Here is an 18,611-nt window from a genome sequence, read left to right on the forward strand (position 1 = left end):
AGCGAATTCAAAAACATCAGCTCCCACTTCATCATACCGAGTCATGAACCTCTACTAACAAATCTATAGGTAACTCGGCTAATACCAGGTCTGCAGGTAAGGCTGAACGAGGGAAGATCGTGAGCCGCTACTTCCACACTTCCTGGTAAAGTCATAAATTTACGACATGATCTTCAACCCTTGTAACCTGTAAGAATCAGCACCAAAGGAAACCTCTTTTCTTTACGTAGTGCATGGTCTGTTTTTATCCTTACACTGCACCCAAGCCAACTGCCTACGGCTATAGAGACCACTGCCAGGTGATTTAAAATGATCACTGGTAACATCAAGACTTTTTCAAACCTACCACTCAGAGCCATATTATCGAGAATCTTATAAAATACCTTCAGTCTTGCATTTTCCTCTTTCCTTTTCTTGGCTTCCCAGAGTTCCTTCTGGTATTCCTGTGCAAGGCTGTCATCTACTAAAGTTAAAACGGCATTTGGGTTTCTTAGCGTTTTAATGGTTTGTTCGGCTATTCCTTTTTCAATAGCTTCATTAATGGCTATAACCGCAGCGTGCACTGGAAAGAGGAAAAAAAGGATTTTCATGAGCCAGAGACAACAAGGACAGTTGCATGGACACTGTATGAATCTCAGCAGTTTTACTTCCTTCTCTGGCTTTGAGTTAAAAAGGCCAAAAACGACACCCTAGACACTTCACAGAGCACCTCTCTGACAATGTCTCCACCTGCCCATCTTGCCTAGGTCCTGTCTCAGCATCCGCCATGTAATCCCTATGAATTTACGAATGGCTAAAATGAACTAAGCGCTGTCAACCCTCGAGGGATGAAGGGGGGAGTGTGGACACTGTTAAAGTACCACTTTGTTTCCAAATGATACTGGGAATTTAACCGGCAACACTAAAGGACAACATAGCAATGTTCTCTACCACTTAAATCTGATGATGCGGAAAGCAAAGAAGCATTTGGAATAAAGGTATTTCTGAAAACTCTTACTCACATCACACGAGAAGATGTTTGAAGCCTAAGTCAATTACATGGTTATATTCTCATATGTTCAACTTAGCCGTCTGCAATACCTACAATAAAAACTTCAAAAGGGGGCTGAAAGCATCTTCTAAATATTCTCTTTCTTGTAACCAAAATCAATAATAAAGTACAGGTAAGACTCATGTCAGCAGTAAGTTCTGATTTTAAATAGACTCACAAGCAGCTTCATCCACTGACAGTTCATTAGCCAGAATCCCGCCTATTTTGCTGAAAGATGGCATCTGAATTCCGTATTTCTCAAGTTCCTTTCTCATATTACTAATTTCCTCCTCTGAAAAAGAACAACAAACAATATCAAAGAAAGACACAGAGATGGAAGCAGGAATGAATATAATAAGAAATGTCTTCATCCCCCGGTCTCTCAGAAATCCGAGACTTAAAGAATATTAAAAATTCCACGCCATTATTTATTTAAAAAAAAAAAAAGGAAAAAAGTGTCTTCATCAAGAAGTTGGGGTATTTCTGAACAAGAACCTTAGGAATGTCAGCCTATTTCTCATTTAACACGTGTTGAAAATGGTCAAATACAAACAAGACAGTAAAGTTTTCTCTTCCGATAGATATAGAGGAAAAATGGGAATCGATGCTGTCAAAAGGAAAAGTATGGATACATTTTCTTAGTAAATGATAGTGTAAGAATCATGAAGAGTCATACCTGTGAAGTCTACTTTGCCCAACAAATCCTGGATCTGGGGCGCTATCCCTAGTTTGAATAGGTATAAACTGAAAGACAGAACATAAAATTATCAGTTCAGAAGTTTTATCACCATAAATCTTAGCATTAAAAATTACTTAAGTTCTAAGGAATTTTTTAGTTGAGAAAGACCTAAGCGATGATCCCATCTAATCCATTCATTTTTTAGGTGTAGAAACTGAGTCCTGAGGTAACAGTCCCTGGTGGACAGGGACTATAATCATAGGCTAAGTCCCAAAGACCAATCTTCTTCAGTACATGGCATCTCTATAGGGTCAACTAACTTTTTACCATTCATTTGTAGGGAGAATAAGAGATACAATTGATACAAAATAGCCAGTAATAAATCCAATGAATATTTCCTTGGGTACTCCTTCTATGATTCTTATTTTGTTGAAATTACAGCTCAATTGTATTTTCCTTTTCAATACTCCATTAAGTACCACACACCCATTGAAGACCTATTTGTTTTCTGTTTTCTGAAACAAAGAGTGGCAAGACTATCAGCAGGGAGGGTGATAAACCATGATGTGGGCATACTACTAAGTGGAGGATGGAAAATAGATTGTGTGTGTGTGTGTGTGTGTGTGTGTGTGTGTGTGTGTGTATTTAAAACCCCTTAGGGGGCGCCTGGGTGGCTCAGTGGGTTAAAGCCTCTGCCTTCGGCTCAGGTCATGATCCCAGAGTTCTGGGATTGAGCCCTGCATCAGGCTCTTTGCCCGGCAGGGAACCTGCTTTCCCCCCTCTCTCTCTGCCTGCCTCTCTGCCTACTTGTGATCTCTGTCTGTCAAATAAATAAATAAATAAATCTTAAAAAATAAAAAATAAAACCCCTTAGGAATTAATGATGGCACACACTAACCTATCCATAACTTGACAAAAAGAGCAGAGGGCTGGCATCTAAATTTTACCAAATGTGCAAATATATGCTTATATGGTTTTTCCCATTTAATCACCAAACCAGTTTCTTTCCATAACAATTCTAACCTCCTCAGTCCCAAAGAGTAATTCTATAGACTAACTAAAAACAAAAACAAAGAAACAAAAAACTGTATTTATTTTTCAGTTTTGATAGGTTTGTAATTTATGAGATTTTAATTAGAAGTTAGAAATTACAAATAACTTCTATGAGAAAATGAATGGAGAATGATTTCATTGGCTTGATATATTTCAAGATCAACACACACCTGAGATTATAAAATGCACAAAATTTCACTACAGGAGTTCAAGGTCGAGGCTTTCTAAATGGTATTAAACTCTTAAAATGTATGATTATTCAATTTAAGGAGCCTGCATTTAAAGTGACCTTCACTGATCATTTCTGTAAAACACAATCATTTAGAAAAGTAACACATGGTCAAAGTTAAATATTAGTCATCCATGGGTAAAATAAAAATTACACAGAAGAACATCAGAGTTAAACACTAAGTATTTTGATATAAACCCTTTTGATGTCTTTTTTTTTAATTTTTAAGAAAGATTTTACTTATTTTTTTTTAAAGATTTTTATTTATTTATTTGACAGAGAGAGAGGTCACAAGTAGGCAGAGAGGCAGGCAGAGAGAGAGGAGGAAGCAGGCTCCCTGCAGAGCAGAGAGCCCGATGCGGGGCTCGATCCCAGGACCCTGAGATCATGACCTGAGCCGAAGGCAGCGGCTTAATCCACTGAGCCACCCAGGCGCCCCAAGATTTTACTTATTTATTTGACAGGGATCACAAGTAGGCAGAGAGGCAGGCAGAGAGAGAGGGGGAAGCAGGCTCCCTGCTGAGTGGAGAGCCTGCTGCGGGGCTCAATCTCAGGATCCGGAGATCATGACCTGAGCTGAAGGCAGAGGCTTTAACCCACTGAGATACCCAGGCACCGCTTGAGGTCTTTTTTTCTGGAAAAACTTATTCCATAAACTCACACAGTATTCATAATATGAACATAGTGTATTTTTCCTAACCCATTGCATTTAGATGGTCACTAATTATTCCTCATTGCAAATAATGCTTCAGTGAACCTACCTACATACAGAAACATCTTTGGCATACATCTTATTTGTTACAATGAATCCCTAAAAACAGCACTGCGGGGTTGAAAAGACACACACAATTAAAGCTTTCAGTATACAGAGTCAAATAGTGTTCTAAAAAAGAGATCACACTCATTCTTTGTGAGTCAAGGATTAACAAAATCCCCTCCCCTCTGTGAAACAATCTTTTAACTTTCTAGCTCTGTTCCTCTAGGAACCTGATAAAGGTACACTGATAATTGGTGACCAACGTTGCTGAGGAGAAAAATAACCCCCCATCGATAAATGGTTTGAAGGAACTATAAACACCTAACAGGCATCATAGGCTTAGGTGTTCCCAAGTTTGGTGCCTCTTCTAACACCCACACTCCTTGCAGGAAACTGGGAAGCCCACTGGGAAGGTGCTACAATAGACAGCCGCTCCTGGGGCCTGAGGCTCTAGAGCAGGGAGGCTCCCATACTCCCCAATAGGGATGTCACTTCTTAGCACCTAAGATGTCACCTGGGATACCAAAGGAAACGGCTTCCAGATGGCTGTCTGGGCAACTACAGGGAGCGTCATGAAGTCTCCCACTGAAGAGTAAGCACTTGATGCTGTCCTGCCATCTGACCGGGTTTCCAGGCTTCTCCATCCTTCTGAGCAACTAGGACCAGACATGGTTTACTGCAGTCAGGAGACTCTGAATGCTTAGCTGAACCTAAGAACAGGCTGAAGGGTGTGACCTTATTCTACCACCAATACAGGACAATGCCATTTTCTTCCTTCCTCTGCACCACAGAATACTGTCAGGGCAGATCTTGCAAATCTGATAGCCAAAAATGTTATTTAAGTCTAAATCCCCTTTTGTTAGTTGTGAGGATAAACACTTTTTCAAACACAGATTGTTCCATGTTCCTTTCTTCCATGAAATGCCTATTAATGAATTTTTGAATTTTAAGTATTTTTTGGAGGGGGTGAGTTTACCTTTTGTTGGTTTCTCCCCTTTTCCCTCAAAATCACAACCAAAGAACAAAGAATAAATGACATTTTAAACATATGGTAATTATAATTTTAGTACTCAATTCCAATATGATTTTCATATCATACCCACAGGTGGAAAACATATTAGACTCTGAACATTCTTCAATATAAAACAGGCATTATATATTCATAATTTAAAACAATAAAGACAGGATATATTCCTTAGTTTAAATTATAGGTCTTTAGAGATAATCAGGGATATAAAACTAATTACACGGCCTCTGAAGACTTTATTACCAAAGGTTCATGCCAAACGAGTCATTAGGATTAAAACTAGTAGGCTGACATTTTCAAAACTATAATATTTTATGAACCACTTCTCATTATGACATGGAAAAAATATTCCTATTAAGAGGGAGCCCACGTCATGCGGAACAAATGAAATGGCAACCTCTTCAACTGTTCCTTTGTACTAACAGAGACCCCAAAATTAAACAGAATTAAATGGATAGATATGGCAAAGCTGCAAAAGGATTCTAGGAAAATAAAAGCCACCCTTTAAGAAATTACAAAAAAATCATTCTCTCTTCAATTTCTACAAAGAAAACATACACATCATTTAATGGAAGAAACTTTGAAAATGACAATAAAATTTAAGGAGGCATTCATAAAATGTCTTCTAACAACCAATTTTCTATCTATAGTTAAGTGTTTGACGCTGTGGGTGTTTGTTTTTAAAATTTTTGTTTATTTATTTGAGAGAGACAGTGAGCAGAGCAGGGTTGGGGGAGAGGAGAGGCAGAGGGAGAGTGAGAAGCAGACTCCCCGCTGAGCAGGAAGCTGGATGGAAGATGTACATGGGCTCAATCCCAGGACCCTGAGATCATGACCTGAGCCAAAGGCAAACGCTTAACTGACTGAGCCACCTAGGTGCCCCATTTTTTTTTAAAAGATTTTAAGTAATCTCCTCACCTATTGTGGGGCTCAAACTCACAACCCCGAGATCAAGAGCGGCACAATCTACTGACAGAGCCAGCCAGGTGCCCCCTCCAATTTTCCTCTTTCTTAATTTTATCTTTGTTTTTGTTGTAAGCTGAAGTGTTCAATAAGTACTTGTTAAGTAGATGACTGAATAAATTACCAATATCACCTGTCTTAATATTTTCCTTTATTCCTTGGCTGTCACGTCTTCTTGTTGAATCTAAGGCCACTTTCAGAGGGTTGATTTCCCTCAAATGCCTGGCATTTCCTGATCTGGGGCTCAGCTTGGGGCTTGGGACTTGTTTTTTCTCACTGTTGACCACAGGTTCCCATGAGAGGAGCCAGTCTTAGAGAGACCATAGGGGAACGTGGGGCAGACACCACAAGGGTGCCCCATGTCTTGCCGTCTCACATCAGGGCTTCCGGGTTAATGCTGGCTTTGGGATCTCTTTATTTCTGGCTTGCTTGTAGCAAGCCCCAAGGCAGCTCCTTGCTCTGCTGCATCCTGTGAATTCTGGGTTGTGGTCTTCTGAATTCTCAGTCAATCCCATCTCATTTATGGGGTCAGTGGATGGCATCCTTGCTTACTGCACATGATTTTTAAAAAAAAATTACTACTTCAGTAATTTCATGTTAACTGTTTTCACATTATTTCCTCTATTTATCCATTCATTTAATTACTATGCATGGAATATCTACTACATAAAAAAATATTTTTCTCTGCCATGCTGTTCCTAAAATAAAAGTCTTTAGGTTTCCACAAAATACAGGTTTGCTGGTACTAGGAACTATATTATACTAAGGTGATCATTTTCTCCTGTGGTACTAAAGAAATTAGGTGACTATTTCCAATTATCCTTTCTTCTTCTCGATTGTACTCTGTAATACTAATATAAATCCTACAATGAAGCCAACATTCTGCTTTAACTAAAAGTTACCACAAGGTGGTGCTGAGAAGTTACCTTTGGATCAAACAATCTTGGCTTTTAAAGTGATTTTAAATAAGAGATTTTCTGGAATTGGTATGGATCAGTTAGAAATCTCATCTGTGTATACATACTTCCACCCAAAATGTTTAAATGTGGATGTATATTTTTAATCTGGCTTCAGTTTTCAACATTTATTGCCTCCATTGTTGAAGCTTAAATTATTAGCTGTTTTTAAAAAACGCCACTTTTCACTGTGTGGGAGTTTTATAACAAATTTTTGCGTGAGAGGCACTTCCAAGCAGATTACTCAAAAGGGCAGTTTCCTATGCACATATCCACTATTCCCAGGAGAGAAAGAATCAGCCATAGCAGCCCACTCCCTCACAAGCATTTAAATTCAAATGAGGCCATTCACTACCTGAAGCCTACAGCAAATCCAAAGTCTTGATCTTAAAAAAATAAAAAGCCTGTCCAATATAAAAGACACCAATTCTTGGAGCCCTTCAACACAACCTTTAAGCACCTTACGTGCCTAAGAGCCAATACAAAGGACTAAGAGGATTCCCAAGGAAGCCAGGGAAATTAACGAAATCATCGCTTAGCTTCCCCCAAAGAAGAAAGCTCTTGGTGGGAAATAGGGAGGCTCTTACCACACCAAAGGGACTGCACACTCGTACCGCTTAGAGGCCGGTTACAGAGAGGTTGCCCTGAGGTAGCGAAAGCCTCTCCAGCCTATGTGCTCCCATTTGTACAAATAATACCAGTTCAAGCACCGGAAGAAGTAATAAAAAAAAATACTATAGGGGCTTTTCCCACTACTTTCAACATACACATTAGAAGGTGCTACAGTAATGGAATGCAAACTCACAAGGCTGGAGCTGAATTTATTTCAGCTTTTCTGGATCAAATCCTAGGCAGTTCACTTTATGGTGTAGCATGTGAGATGAATGCCTATAAATCAAAGCCTCAGGGCTAACCAGAAAAACCATGGGACCAGTATCCTGAGACCCAGATCCTGGCTTCAAGGCTGGCTCCATCTAGTTGTGTAACTCTGCTCAAGTCATAATCCATTGCTTTCAGTCCCCTCATGTCTGAAATGAAGACCTGGACAAAAGTAACTTCTCAAGGTCTTTCCAGTTCTGAGGTTCCATGATTTCTCATTTTTAAAACTTCCTAAAATTAACCACTGAGAGGCCTGTGCCTCTCAGGTTCAAGTCGCACGCTGTCTTTAGAGTTTTCTTAGTGGGATGGAAACATGTGACTCCCTTCCGAGGCCAACGACTAAGCCAGTCACAGCCCAGGACCTGGTGTCACAATGCTGGGTTTTGAATCCCAACTCTGTCATATACTAGTTGTGTGACCTCAGTTTCTCTGTATCTCAGTTTCTTTCATTATAAAATGGGATTATTAACAGTATGTATGACATAAGTACACCATGAGAATGAAATGAGATGCCATCTGTAAAATGAACTCTGAATAGTGCCTGGCATATACTTGTTTGTTTTTATTATCACTACGATCCTTGTTAAACAAGTGTGTCCTTTATTAATAACCAATAATAATTAACAACTTATTAAGAACTTACCACAGCAGTTTCCCCATTTTCAACACTAAGCACCTTTTACTATTTTCCCTGACTCCATGTTTCAAACGGTTTTATCTAGAGAACCAAATTATTTTTCCATCTTAATCACAAGTGCCCCTGCCAGTATCATGTCAAAATCTAGTGTTTTTCACCTAAGAGTCAATCAAAAATAAGAAGAATTCTGAGGCACCCTTTCCACAGGGATTTAGTTCAGTTAACCCAGCTAAAAATTTAAAAATATGAACTCCGGAGACTTAATTTGGCATCAGTGATGTGTATGTGCTGTGTTAGATGACAAGGCACAGTTCACGATCTCAGAGAGCTTAGAATTTAGTAGGACAAAAAGATGGAGTCCCGATACTATTTTGGGATAGGAGGAGGAGGAAAGAAGATGGTCTAGAGTGTGGGGAGAATTGTGAACAAGGAGCGATTTGAAAGCTACATAAGGTGTCATTGTCCTTCTCATCTTAATCCCAAATATTGCCACCTCCACATATCCCTCCTGAGAACATGAAAGGAGAACCTGCCCTTTGGGTTAAGAAATTATTTCTAGGAAGCTTCTTTATAAATGCATGTTCATCATACTGGTATCAGTATGCCATCAGTCTGGTATAAGTCATTAACCGGTTTTTTAACAGGTAAAAGGCCCTTAGGGCACAAAGTATAAGCCAAGGAGAGTTCTGCATGAAAGCCTGAGGGCTAGATACATAATCTGTATTATGTGTACAATATATAATATATATTATGTATATAATAAATACATATATTATATGTATAGGCTGCAAGGCAGCCACCTGATGGCAGGTGCGCTTCTTCTCTAAGCAATCAGTGCATTTGGAAGGACAACTGGTTAACTGGGAGTGGGGTCACCAGAGCCATTATCACAAATGCAAGCCCCAACTGTGTGCTGTTTCAGCATCATCACTGCATCTGAAAACACAGCTGCTGGGGCGGTCATGACAGGATCTGCTGCGGGAGCACCAACCATGACCCAGGAGGGAGGCAGGCTCATCTTCAGCTTGTTGTCTTAATGGTTCAAGAAACTTTGCATGGTAAGAAAAGCAGAATCCAGACCCGTCATCTATCAAATGAGGAAAAATCATTATGAACATATGACTTGTAAAGGATTCCTTGGAAGGGAGTTGATTTCACATCTCAATGCAGAAATAACTACGATAGGTCTGGAACATTCTGTTGTGACCACAAAGCGAGGATATTTCCAATAATGTCAGGGACAGCGCTACAAGGACGAAGGCACTGGCTCCACAGAGCTTCTACTAACCAAAGAAAATCAATCTGATCCATCGGAACAGAAGATTCTAACTCTGGTTAAGTCAGTGAAAGGCCAGGAGTTCATAGCCCTCATCAAAAGAGAATGGTACAAAGTGTACAGGAAGGAAATTGTAATACAAATTGATCAAGTAAGACACGGATAATTACTTGTACTGATTTTAACAAGTTGGGATGTGTTATTAAAATACAGGGGCTTTGATTTTTCTGTGTCTATGGATTAAAGATGTTTATACGATTTATATTATACTTATACCATGAGAATAAAAACCAGGAACTCTAAGCCAGAGTGTCATGTAAAACCAAGGAAGTGACCCAAGATAAGAAAATCCTGAAGAACACAAAGTTTGTGACCAAAACAGCCAGGTGAGGAGGGGGTCTGGCCCTGAGAGTCACATCATCATCAACAGACAGAGGATCCAGAAACATAGTCTGAGATGATAAATGAGCCAAATCAACCATCTTCTAAAGACCATTAGGTAGTCAATCCTTCATCTTGTGGGTGAGAAACCTCTAGAATGCCCAACTAATTTCAAGAAAATATTCAAAAGGCATATAGAAGCTTTTAATAATGTTAACAGATCAGGCCAATACATCATTATGACAGGACAATGGGTTATGTAACACTGGCTGAGCGAGACGCAGGTGGTAAATCATTTCTGGGGGATGTGGGGTGAGCTAGGCGTGGGGACCAGAGTGAAAATAAAAACCTACCTGGAAGCCATTTACTGAAAATTATAAAGGTCTGACTTATGCCTGGTAGCCAGGGCCTAACTCCCCTTGGGGGAAGAAACCAAACTAGGACCATGTGCCCCCTGACAACTGACTGGTCAGAAACCAGGTCTACAACCCGGGCAGGTGTGGAGGTGTTCTTTTGTTTCTGGTGTCCTGAGGATCATGTCAACTCTGGCTAACAGTCAATATATTCTAGTCCTGGGATGAGTCAAAATTAGTGCATTGATAATTACATGAGTGAAACTTGCAGTGAAGTTCCTCCAAAATGGCTTTAAGTGTATTAAGTTTGTAATGATACATCTGGGTATTTCCTTTGCCCTTTAAGGTATCTGATGTGTTCAATTATCAGTTTTACTAAAGTTTTTCGATTCCAATTTATAACCAATGTTTAAATATTTAACAGTTTCACAAATTGAGCAACAAACAACATGCCAAAAGTGTTCTCCATGCATCGATGCCCAGCTAAAAAATCATTAGCAGTAACTTGTTAGCAAGGCTCTCACTTCTTGAACCGATTTCTTTTTGTTGCAGACTTTCATACATTCCAAATGAAGCCACAAAAAGAAAACGAACCATGTACACATTTTAAGTGGAAATGCACCAAAATAGTCACGTCGGTATTGCAATAATGGGTATTTTAGCTAGCTTTTGATATTTTTTCTGACTTTTCCAATTTTTCCCAATATGAGAATTTAAGTTTTTTTATTTTACATAAAAAAAAGATAAACATTTCTTTGAAAAAGAATGAGGTCACCTCTCACTGAAGTGAGTCAAGTGTGAGGATTTCCCCTGGGGCTGCTGTGCTAACCATCCCTGGTGGCATTTCACTGAGAACATCAAGCTTCAGACAAAGGGGGCAATGAGTGGCAGGCAACAAGACCAGGGTCAGAAACAAGAGTGAAAAGGTGAGGGCCAGGCAGGAAAAGTGGAAAGCAGATACAAACAGGAAGCAAGGGCACAACCCCAGAGGATATTAATGAGGTTGTCAAGCCCAAATCAAAAAGACAGGGAATTGGCTGGGCTGAGAGCTAACAATACAGATCACAGCAGGCCCCATGGGCTGGGGTAGCTGGAAGGTAGTGCCTGGGTACCTAGGATATCTTTCCACCTGGCTCCTGATCTATACTCAGAACCTTTGACCTGCCCAATTCCCTGTCCAGTAATGATGACTTTCTACACCAGCAATGTTGCTGTATCCCCAGCCAGAATATAATGGCCAGGCACGTATGTGTTCATTTCCAGCATCACCTCTAATTATCCAGTGAGAGCGAACCCACTGTACTTAGTAAAGGGCTCTGCTACCCAACTCCCAAATATGTCTTGGCCAACAGAGCAGAATATCGGCTTCATTTGAGTAACTGCATTCTAAACCCTTGAGGGAAAAGTTTTGATAGAAAAAAACTTTAGATAAACATGAGACTTCTTAGTTCTTTACCAAGAAGCAGTCATATGTAAGTTTAGGACAGAGAAGAGCGAAGGATATTGTCCCAGGGAACGCTGTTTATTAAGTAAACGGAAAAGGTCCTACCTAAGGTCAGATCTGGTGTGGGACAGGCTCAAGAGAAATTTGCTCCAGAATGATCAACAATAATGGAGACTTCCATGAGTAATTGCATGACTGAGAAAAACAGTCCTAGAAAATATCACACCAACATTCGCATACAAGTGGCAAGAATAAGAAGTTGCCTTTTTTTCATTTACCAAACTGCTGAAGCCATTGTTGAAATGAGCACAAACCCATTTGTAAGCCTCAGTGCAGTTCTATATAATTTCAGGGAAAGAACAGTGACATCACTGGAAAGGAACTTAGCACACCATTTCTTTCTAAGCAGCTTAACATTAACACCCCAGGTGTCCTGTCGGGAAATCAATTTAAGCTTGTCCAAGATACTCCAAGAGCATGCCACAGATTTGGAGATTAGCACTATGATGTGTGGATATGATGATGGCATTAACTAATTGTAGCTGGCTTAGCAGGTCACAAAAATGGTACTAAGTGCAGTGTTAAGTGATCATTTTAAGCTCTGAAAAATATTTGACAAGGAATGTTGGGCAACACATATGAAAATATTCCCCAAGACAAGCCCTTTTGCACAGAAAGCTTTCAGAAACACTGCTGGCGTAATGGTACACTAGCCACACATGAGGAGGAAGGTACAGAAGTGATCCCGCCCTCTAGCCCACTCTAAATTACTAGAATAAAGAGAAAGGCACCTACGTTTGGTCTGTATTTCAAACAACTGTCATCTTCCAAAGAAATCTCCTAAGTACTGATTGGGGGGAAAAGTCAAATTATATGACATAATCAAAATTCTTTTCTAGTAGGCCAGCAGTGCAATGAATTATTGGAGAAACCTTTTCCTCTGGAGGGGAAAAGAGCCAGAAAGAAGTTAATATAAACCTCTATGCAGAAGACTCTGCCAGGAAAATGACTTCTAGTGATATAAACACAAGGCAGATGTTCCAGAAGAAACTTAAAATTTAATTAGACATGAAGACGTCCAGCCATTAGCCATTACCTGCGTGAATGCAGGATGATAGCCATAAGCTGGATTTTCTGAATCATCTTTGTTACCATCTAAAAATCGCGTTTCTTCCAGTCCACTAAGATAAAAAATGATCGATGAACTAGCACAATTTAAGTGTTTTCAAAAATTAAGTTATCAAACAATTGCTTTAAATTAATGAACGACAGTATCTTAGGGCACCTTGGTGACTCAGTTGGCTAAGAGTCCGACTCTTGATTTCGGATGAGGTCATGATCTCACGGTTATGAGACTCAGCCCTGAGTCTGGCTCCACCCTGGGCATGGAGCCTGCTTAAGATTCCCTCTCTCACACTCTCTCTTTCACTCTGTCCTTTCTCCTCTCCCCCTTAAAAAAAAAAAAAAAAATGAACGTATCTTGATTTTATTTACTCAAAGCAACTCTTGACGCTTCTTCTTTACCCTTATGGTGCAAGTTCTATTGAACAAAGGTCAAAAGAAACTAACCTTATATTGGACTTCATTAGTCTATAATAAGAATTGAAGCAAAAGGATAATTTAAGAATATCAAAATTATAAGGACCATTAAAGCTGCTCATTTGATGTATTTTGGCTACACTGGGAAACCAGATCACAACTCAAGAATATGGCAACATATAGGAGATCCCTAGAAGTTTCAACTTATATCTTCTCATTATACGTACAGGTCTTTCATTCATTTTCTGGTATTCTGTTTTGAATTAGATTTAAGAAATCAGAAAAAATATTTTTCCAGTACAAGGATTGTACTTACATGACAATTTAAAAAATCTATGCCAAATTCAAAACAGCTCCATCCAATAAAAAGTTCTTCAGATTATTTAAGTAATTTAAGAGCCCTTTTCTAAAACAGAAACTACAGTTTCATTTAAATCTACTTCCTCCACTCTTAGTTATATCTTTCTCCCCACCTCAATGCGTGAATGCAGTATATCATTCTGGGTATGTTTTTCCGGTCATAGACATCTGTTGTTTCTGGATAAAATATCTGGAAAACAAAAGAGACAATGTGTTTTATTATGTTGTGCTTTGCACAGTTACTCTAAATCTCCTCACTGGGGCCCCTGGGTGGCTCAGTTGGTTAAGCGGCTGTCTTTGGCTCAGGTCATGATCCCAGAGTCCTGGGATGGAGCCCCATATCGGGCTCCCTGCTCAGTGGAGAGCCTGCTTCTCCCTCTTCCTCTGCCTGCTGCTCTGCCTACTTGTGGTCTCTCTCTAATAAGTAAATAAAATCTTTAAAGAAAAAAAAAATCTCCTCACTGATGCTACTCAGATTGTCTCTGCTGTATTTATTTAAATGCAGAGGAACCCCTCCATCATTGCTCCCCTTCGCTCTACAGGCAGACCCACTGGTACACCCGGTCCCCTGACAGCACGCCCCCTAGTGGGCTTGGGAGAGCAGGGGACTCCCAGGTGGCCATTGCAAGAAGGCTACTCCCACAGGGCTAGGTAGCAGTTTCGCCCCACACATGGTAAGCCCAGTCAGGCTCTGCAGGGTCATTCCTGTAACACATACCCTGAGAAGGGTGTCCAGTGTATAGTGTTTTATTATAATGTTAAACACCTAGCCTCACACCTACATGAACAGGAATGCACACACACAACACACACTGATGGAAGGAACCACATTTTACCAAATAAAACCTGAAAAGTAAAGGAAGCATGAGAGAAACATTACCTATAATCTCACTTTCTAGATAGTTAACCATTAGCATTTTGGTATATTTTCTTCTAGTCTTTTTTCCATATGTGTCTCTGACTTTTTATGTTTATGTCTGTATGTGAGAACAAAACTGTATTATGAAAACCTCAGTAGTATTATAGTACAGTATTACTATAGTACCATAGAGCATGATGTTTTCCATCCCTTTCATTATTCTGTTAGAACAGATTTATTAAAAAAGATTTATTTATTTATTTATTTGACACAGAGAGAGAGAAAGAGAGAGACAGAGAGCGCACAAGCAGGGGGAGCAGCAGGCAGAGGGAGAAGGAGAAGCAGACTCCCTCAGGGAGGAGGGAGCCTAATGTGGGGCTTGATCCCAGGACACAGGGATCATGATCTGAGCCAAAGGCAGATGCTTAACTAACTAAACAACCCAGGGACCCCTAGAACATTATTTCTAATAGACGTCTGTGATTCTTTTGTCTTTTTGAACTATAATTTAAGCTAGTCCTCCAAGGCTGAAATTTTTTTGCCCCCAACTTGTCCTAAATAAAAGTCACTGCAGTGAACATCCCTGCATTTTCTGAACACCTGATGACTTTTTTGGATTAACACCTATATATGGCATTACTTAACTGGTAAGTTTGAACACTGAGGCTTTTTATACACACTTACACTACTTTTAAGCCTGAAACTAAAAGCTTGATAAGAAACATTTCAGAATAGGGCAGCAAACCTCTCCCTTCCTAAGCACCAAAACATGAATAATTAGGCTTGAAGCTTCTAAGAGAAAGATAAGCATACTGGCATTGCTGGCTTTTAGTAGATATTTTATAAAAGTTGACATAAAAACTGAAATTATATCCTTTATCATATGGTAGCACTTGACACTCAAGTACAATTTTCTTCTCTCTCCTTTTTTTTTTTTTAAGATTTTACTTATTTGACAGAGACAAAGCGAGAAAGGGAACATAAGCAGGGGAGAGGGAAAGGGAGAAGCAGGCTCTCAACTGAGCATGGAGCCGGATGCGGGGCTCAAACCCAGGACCCTGGGATCATGACCTGAGCCGAAGGCAGATGCTTAACAACTGAGCCACCCAGGCGCCCCTCAAGTACAATTTTCCATTGGACATTGAAAAAAGCTGGGAGAAGAAAGCAGCAAAGTTTCCTCAGCCACAATGTATAGTCCCTGACCACTTGAAGAAACGTCTGCAGCCCAGGAAACTTTAAGGATCTTTTCAACTTTCCCTCAACACGTTTGCTGTTACAGCGTCCGTCCCAAGAGGATTCCCAGTTCAGAAGAACAGGTTTACTGGGGAAGCAGAAGAACACTGCAGCTCCCCACTCCTTTTCCTTTCAACAACTTTCTGTATTTCTTTATATCTCTCCATATGGAAATGTGTATTTATATAAATAGTTTTATTTCTTTTGGAAATCTTGATGACTAGATCTTATTTTAGCAGTAAGATGGGATCAATTCACAGAGTTGCCCAGAACATTTTATTCACCACCGTATCCCCTGTGTTAACATGATCCTGAGCATGGAGGAGTCACTTAATATTGGCAAGTGAAGACTTTAGTAGTGGTCAAATACATCCATCAGTTCAGCACACTATTGGTCTCTCATCCCTGCAAGGTAATGTATCAATCATTTAAAAAAAAATCAGTGTTAAAACAGCATCTGCTACATGGATCACTTATTTGGCTTAAAATTAAGGAAACCCTGGTCCAACACACACAATTAGGAAAAGTTTAAATCCAATCTATGAAACGTAACAAAATTATCCTAATTTAAAGTATGTTGCCTCATACAGAAAAATCCCATTTGAATTTTTTTCTTTCCTTATTACTCTGTTTATTACCCTGTTAGTACTTGCTAAATGACAATCTAGAAATATGAATTCTAGAACTAGTGCCCAGATGGGAACAGCATTTAATGTTCTGGGCATTTTAGGAGAAGGGAAAGTAATTTGATTAAAAATGGAAGAAGAAATCAATATGGACTTTTTGAGATAAAATAAATAGAGCTAAATCAGGTATAAGCTCAGATAGATTGAAAATAGGCATTTATATTTTACATTAAGGAATCCTCTATTTTTGTTGTGGTAGGTTGTTCATTCAAACCTGCATTAATGATATCACCACCAACACAGGTCTTCCATCAGTAGCCTGTCCCCTGCGAGGAGGACCACTCCTACGGTATTGCTTCATAATAGCTGTACATAATAAGCAATAGAAAGGATGGAACTAGGGATATCTATAAAAACCTGATGGTCTCGAGGGCATTATGCTTACTGGAAGAAAGTGAATCTCAAAAGATCCTTTACTGTAGGATTCCACTTCTTTAACGTTCTCAAGATGACAAAAATATATGTGCTGCCGAAGTGAGCACTCAAGATGACAAAAATAGAGTGATGGAGAACAGATCAGTGGCTGCCAGGGGACAGGACTAGGAAAGGATACCACGCCAAGGCCTACTCCTTTGCAGTATCTGTATCTTAACTGTGGTGGTGGTCACGTACATTCATGGCATAAAACCACATATACACACACACACATACACACACAAATCAATGCATATATAAGTAAGGTCTGTAGCCTTCTAAACAGTAACACACCAGCGTTGATTTATTATTTTACTACAGTTACTAGATGTCACCACTGGGGGAAGCTGAATGAAGAATACGCAAAGATGCACTATTTTTGCAACTTCCTGTGAATCTAAAATTATTTCCAAATAAGAAGTTGAAGAAATCACTCTACAATTTCTAACAAACGTTAATTACTTCCTCATTTCCTCTACTTGTCTACTTGTCTCTCAGGCTGAAGGGCACCCGCTCTTTCAATATAACACGCTCCAAATATTTGGCAAGTTTTATTTGGGACAGCTATTTCAAGAAGAAGAACTATAACCCTCTAGCTTTTAACATTCAAAGTGATAATTTGATCTATAATAATCCTTTGTAAAAATACCTTTGTCATTATAATGTACAGTGATACAATATATGGTAGTGTAATACAGAAAAAGGAGGTGGCTATTTCAAATTAACTATCTACCAGCTAAAGCTTGTTCTGGCCTTGTTGAATTTATACATGCTTTAACCTAGCTGCTCTCCATCTGGGTACATACTTCATTCTGAGTTCCTGCCATATATTACTTTGTACAGGCCTTGCCACATTTCTGTGGAGTCCTCACATTTGTTGCGCCTGAGGCAATAAGGCCATCTGCCACATTAACATATCCCAAGATGCCAAACCCTTTTTTCGTAATGAGGTGTTCGCATGACCCCTTTTGGCTTCCTAGTTCAGGCTTACCTTGGGTAGACCAATAGACTCCATTGCTCTTAACCACTGGACTGTATTATCCGTGTGTCGAAAATGAAGGCCGGACTTCTAGAGTGGGGAGCGGGAGGGGGGAGAAGAAGGGACCACATGAAAAGTGAATCACTTGTAACAACTTTTTTTTCATTAGCAGGATGTTTTCCAATTTTATTTCTCTTAAAATAGAGTTATTAAATCATAAAACAACTGGAGACACAGTAAAGAAGACTGGACTATCTCAGCAACACTGTTCGTAATGGACCATTCCAGTTTCCACCATTCACATATTTGAGGTAATTCTGAACTAGAACCTCAAAGACCATTTAATGTCTAGCACATGCCTAAGGATGTTTTTATGCGACACGTGTGTGCACGCACACATGCACACATACACACACGTGGTGTCAAGATTTTGGCAACTGTGGCTCAGAAACCTAGCAACTTCAAGAAAAACAGGATTTTTAGAAGACTAAATGCCTTTTTCCTGGTTTCTGGTTCTTCCAACACATTTTTTTCTGATCATGAATAGGAATTTTGTAGAAAACCTGGAAAACATAGAAAAATGCAGAAAAAAAAATGGAAACAAAACCCATCTCACAGTTCAGGAGTAATTTCAGTATCTCCTCCTATAATTTAACCCTAATTTTTGGCTGTGTTTTTTCCCAGTTACTAGATGTCTGTGGAACTTTTCCTGATCTCATCAAGTTTTATTAGGTACTGAAATGTTGAGAGCTTTAATGCTGCCTTGTATTTTTAATTTGTTAATGAGTCTAGCATAATGTAGTTTAAAATTTTAATATATGTAAAAACAGTAATTACAGCAAGTTTCATTATATAATATCCAATAGTAGAAAATCAT

The 18,611-nt window shown here is 39.4% G+C and overlaps 1 protein-coding gene across 1 annotated transcript in view; it reads right to left on the bottom strand.

Moving 5' to 3' along the window:
* Nucleotides 1–18,611, bottom strand: part of IQGAP2 (IQ motif containing GTPase activating protein 2) — a 281,580-nt gene that overhangs the window by 113,262 nt on the left and 149,707 nt on the right. The window contains exons 4-8 of the mRNA XM_045999265.1: nucleotides 17,747–17,824; nucleotides 13,677–13,753; nucleotides 1,707–1,774; nucleotides 1,209–1,322; nucleotides 384–562 (exon numbers count right to left, since the gene is read on the bottom strand). Coding sequence (XP_045855221.1) covers nucleotides 384–562; nucleotides 1,209–1,322; nucleotides 1,707–1,774; nucleotides 13,677–13,753; nucleotides 17,747–17,824 — 516 coding nt within the window. The remainder of the gene's footprint in view (nucleotides 1–383; nucleotides 563–1,208; nucleotides 1,323–1,706; nucleotides 1,775–13,676; nucleotides 13,754–17,746; nucleotides 17,825–18,611) is intronic.

This window comes from Meles meles, chromosome 3 (genome assembly GCF_922984935.1).
Source record: "Meles meles chromosome 3, mMelMel3.1 paternal haplotype, whole genome shotgun sequence".
Taxonomy (NCBI): domain Eukaryota; kingdom Metazoa; phylum Chordata; class Mammalia; order Carnivora; family Mustelidae; genus Meles; species Meles meles.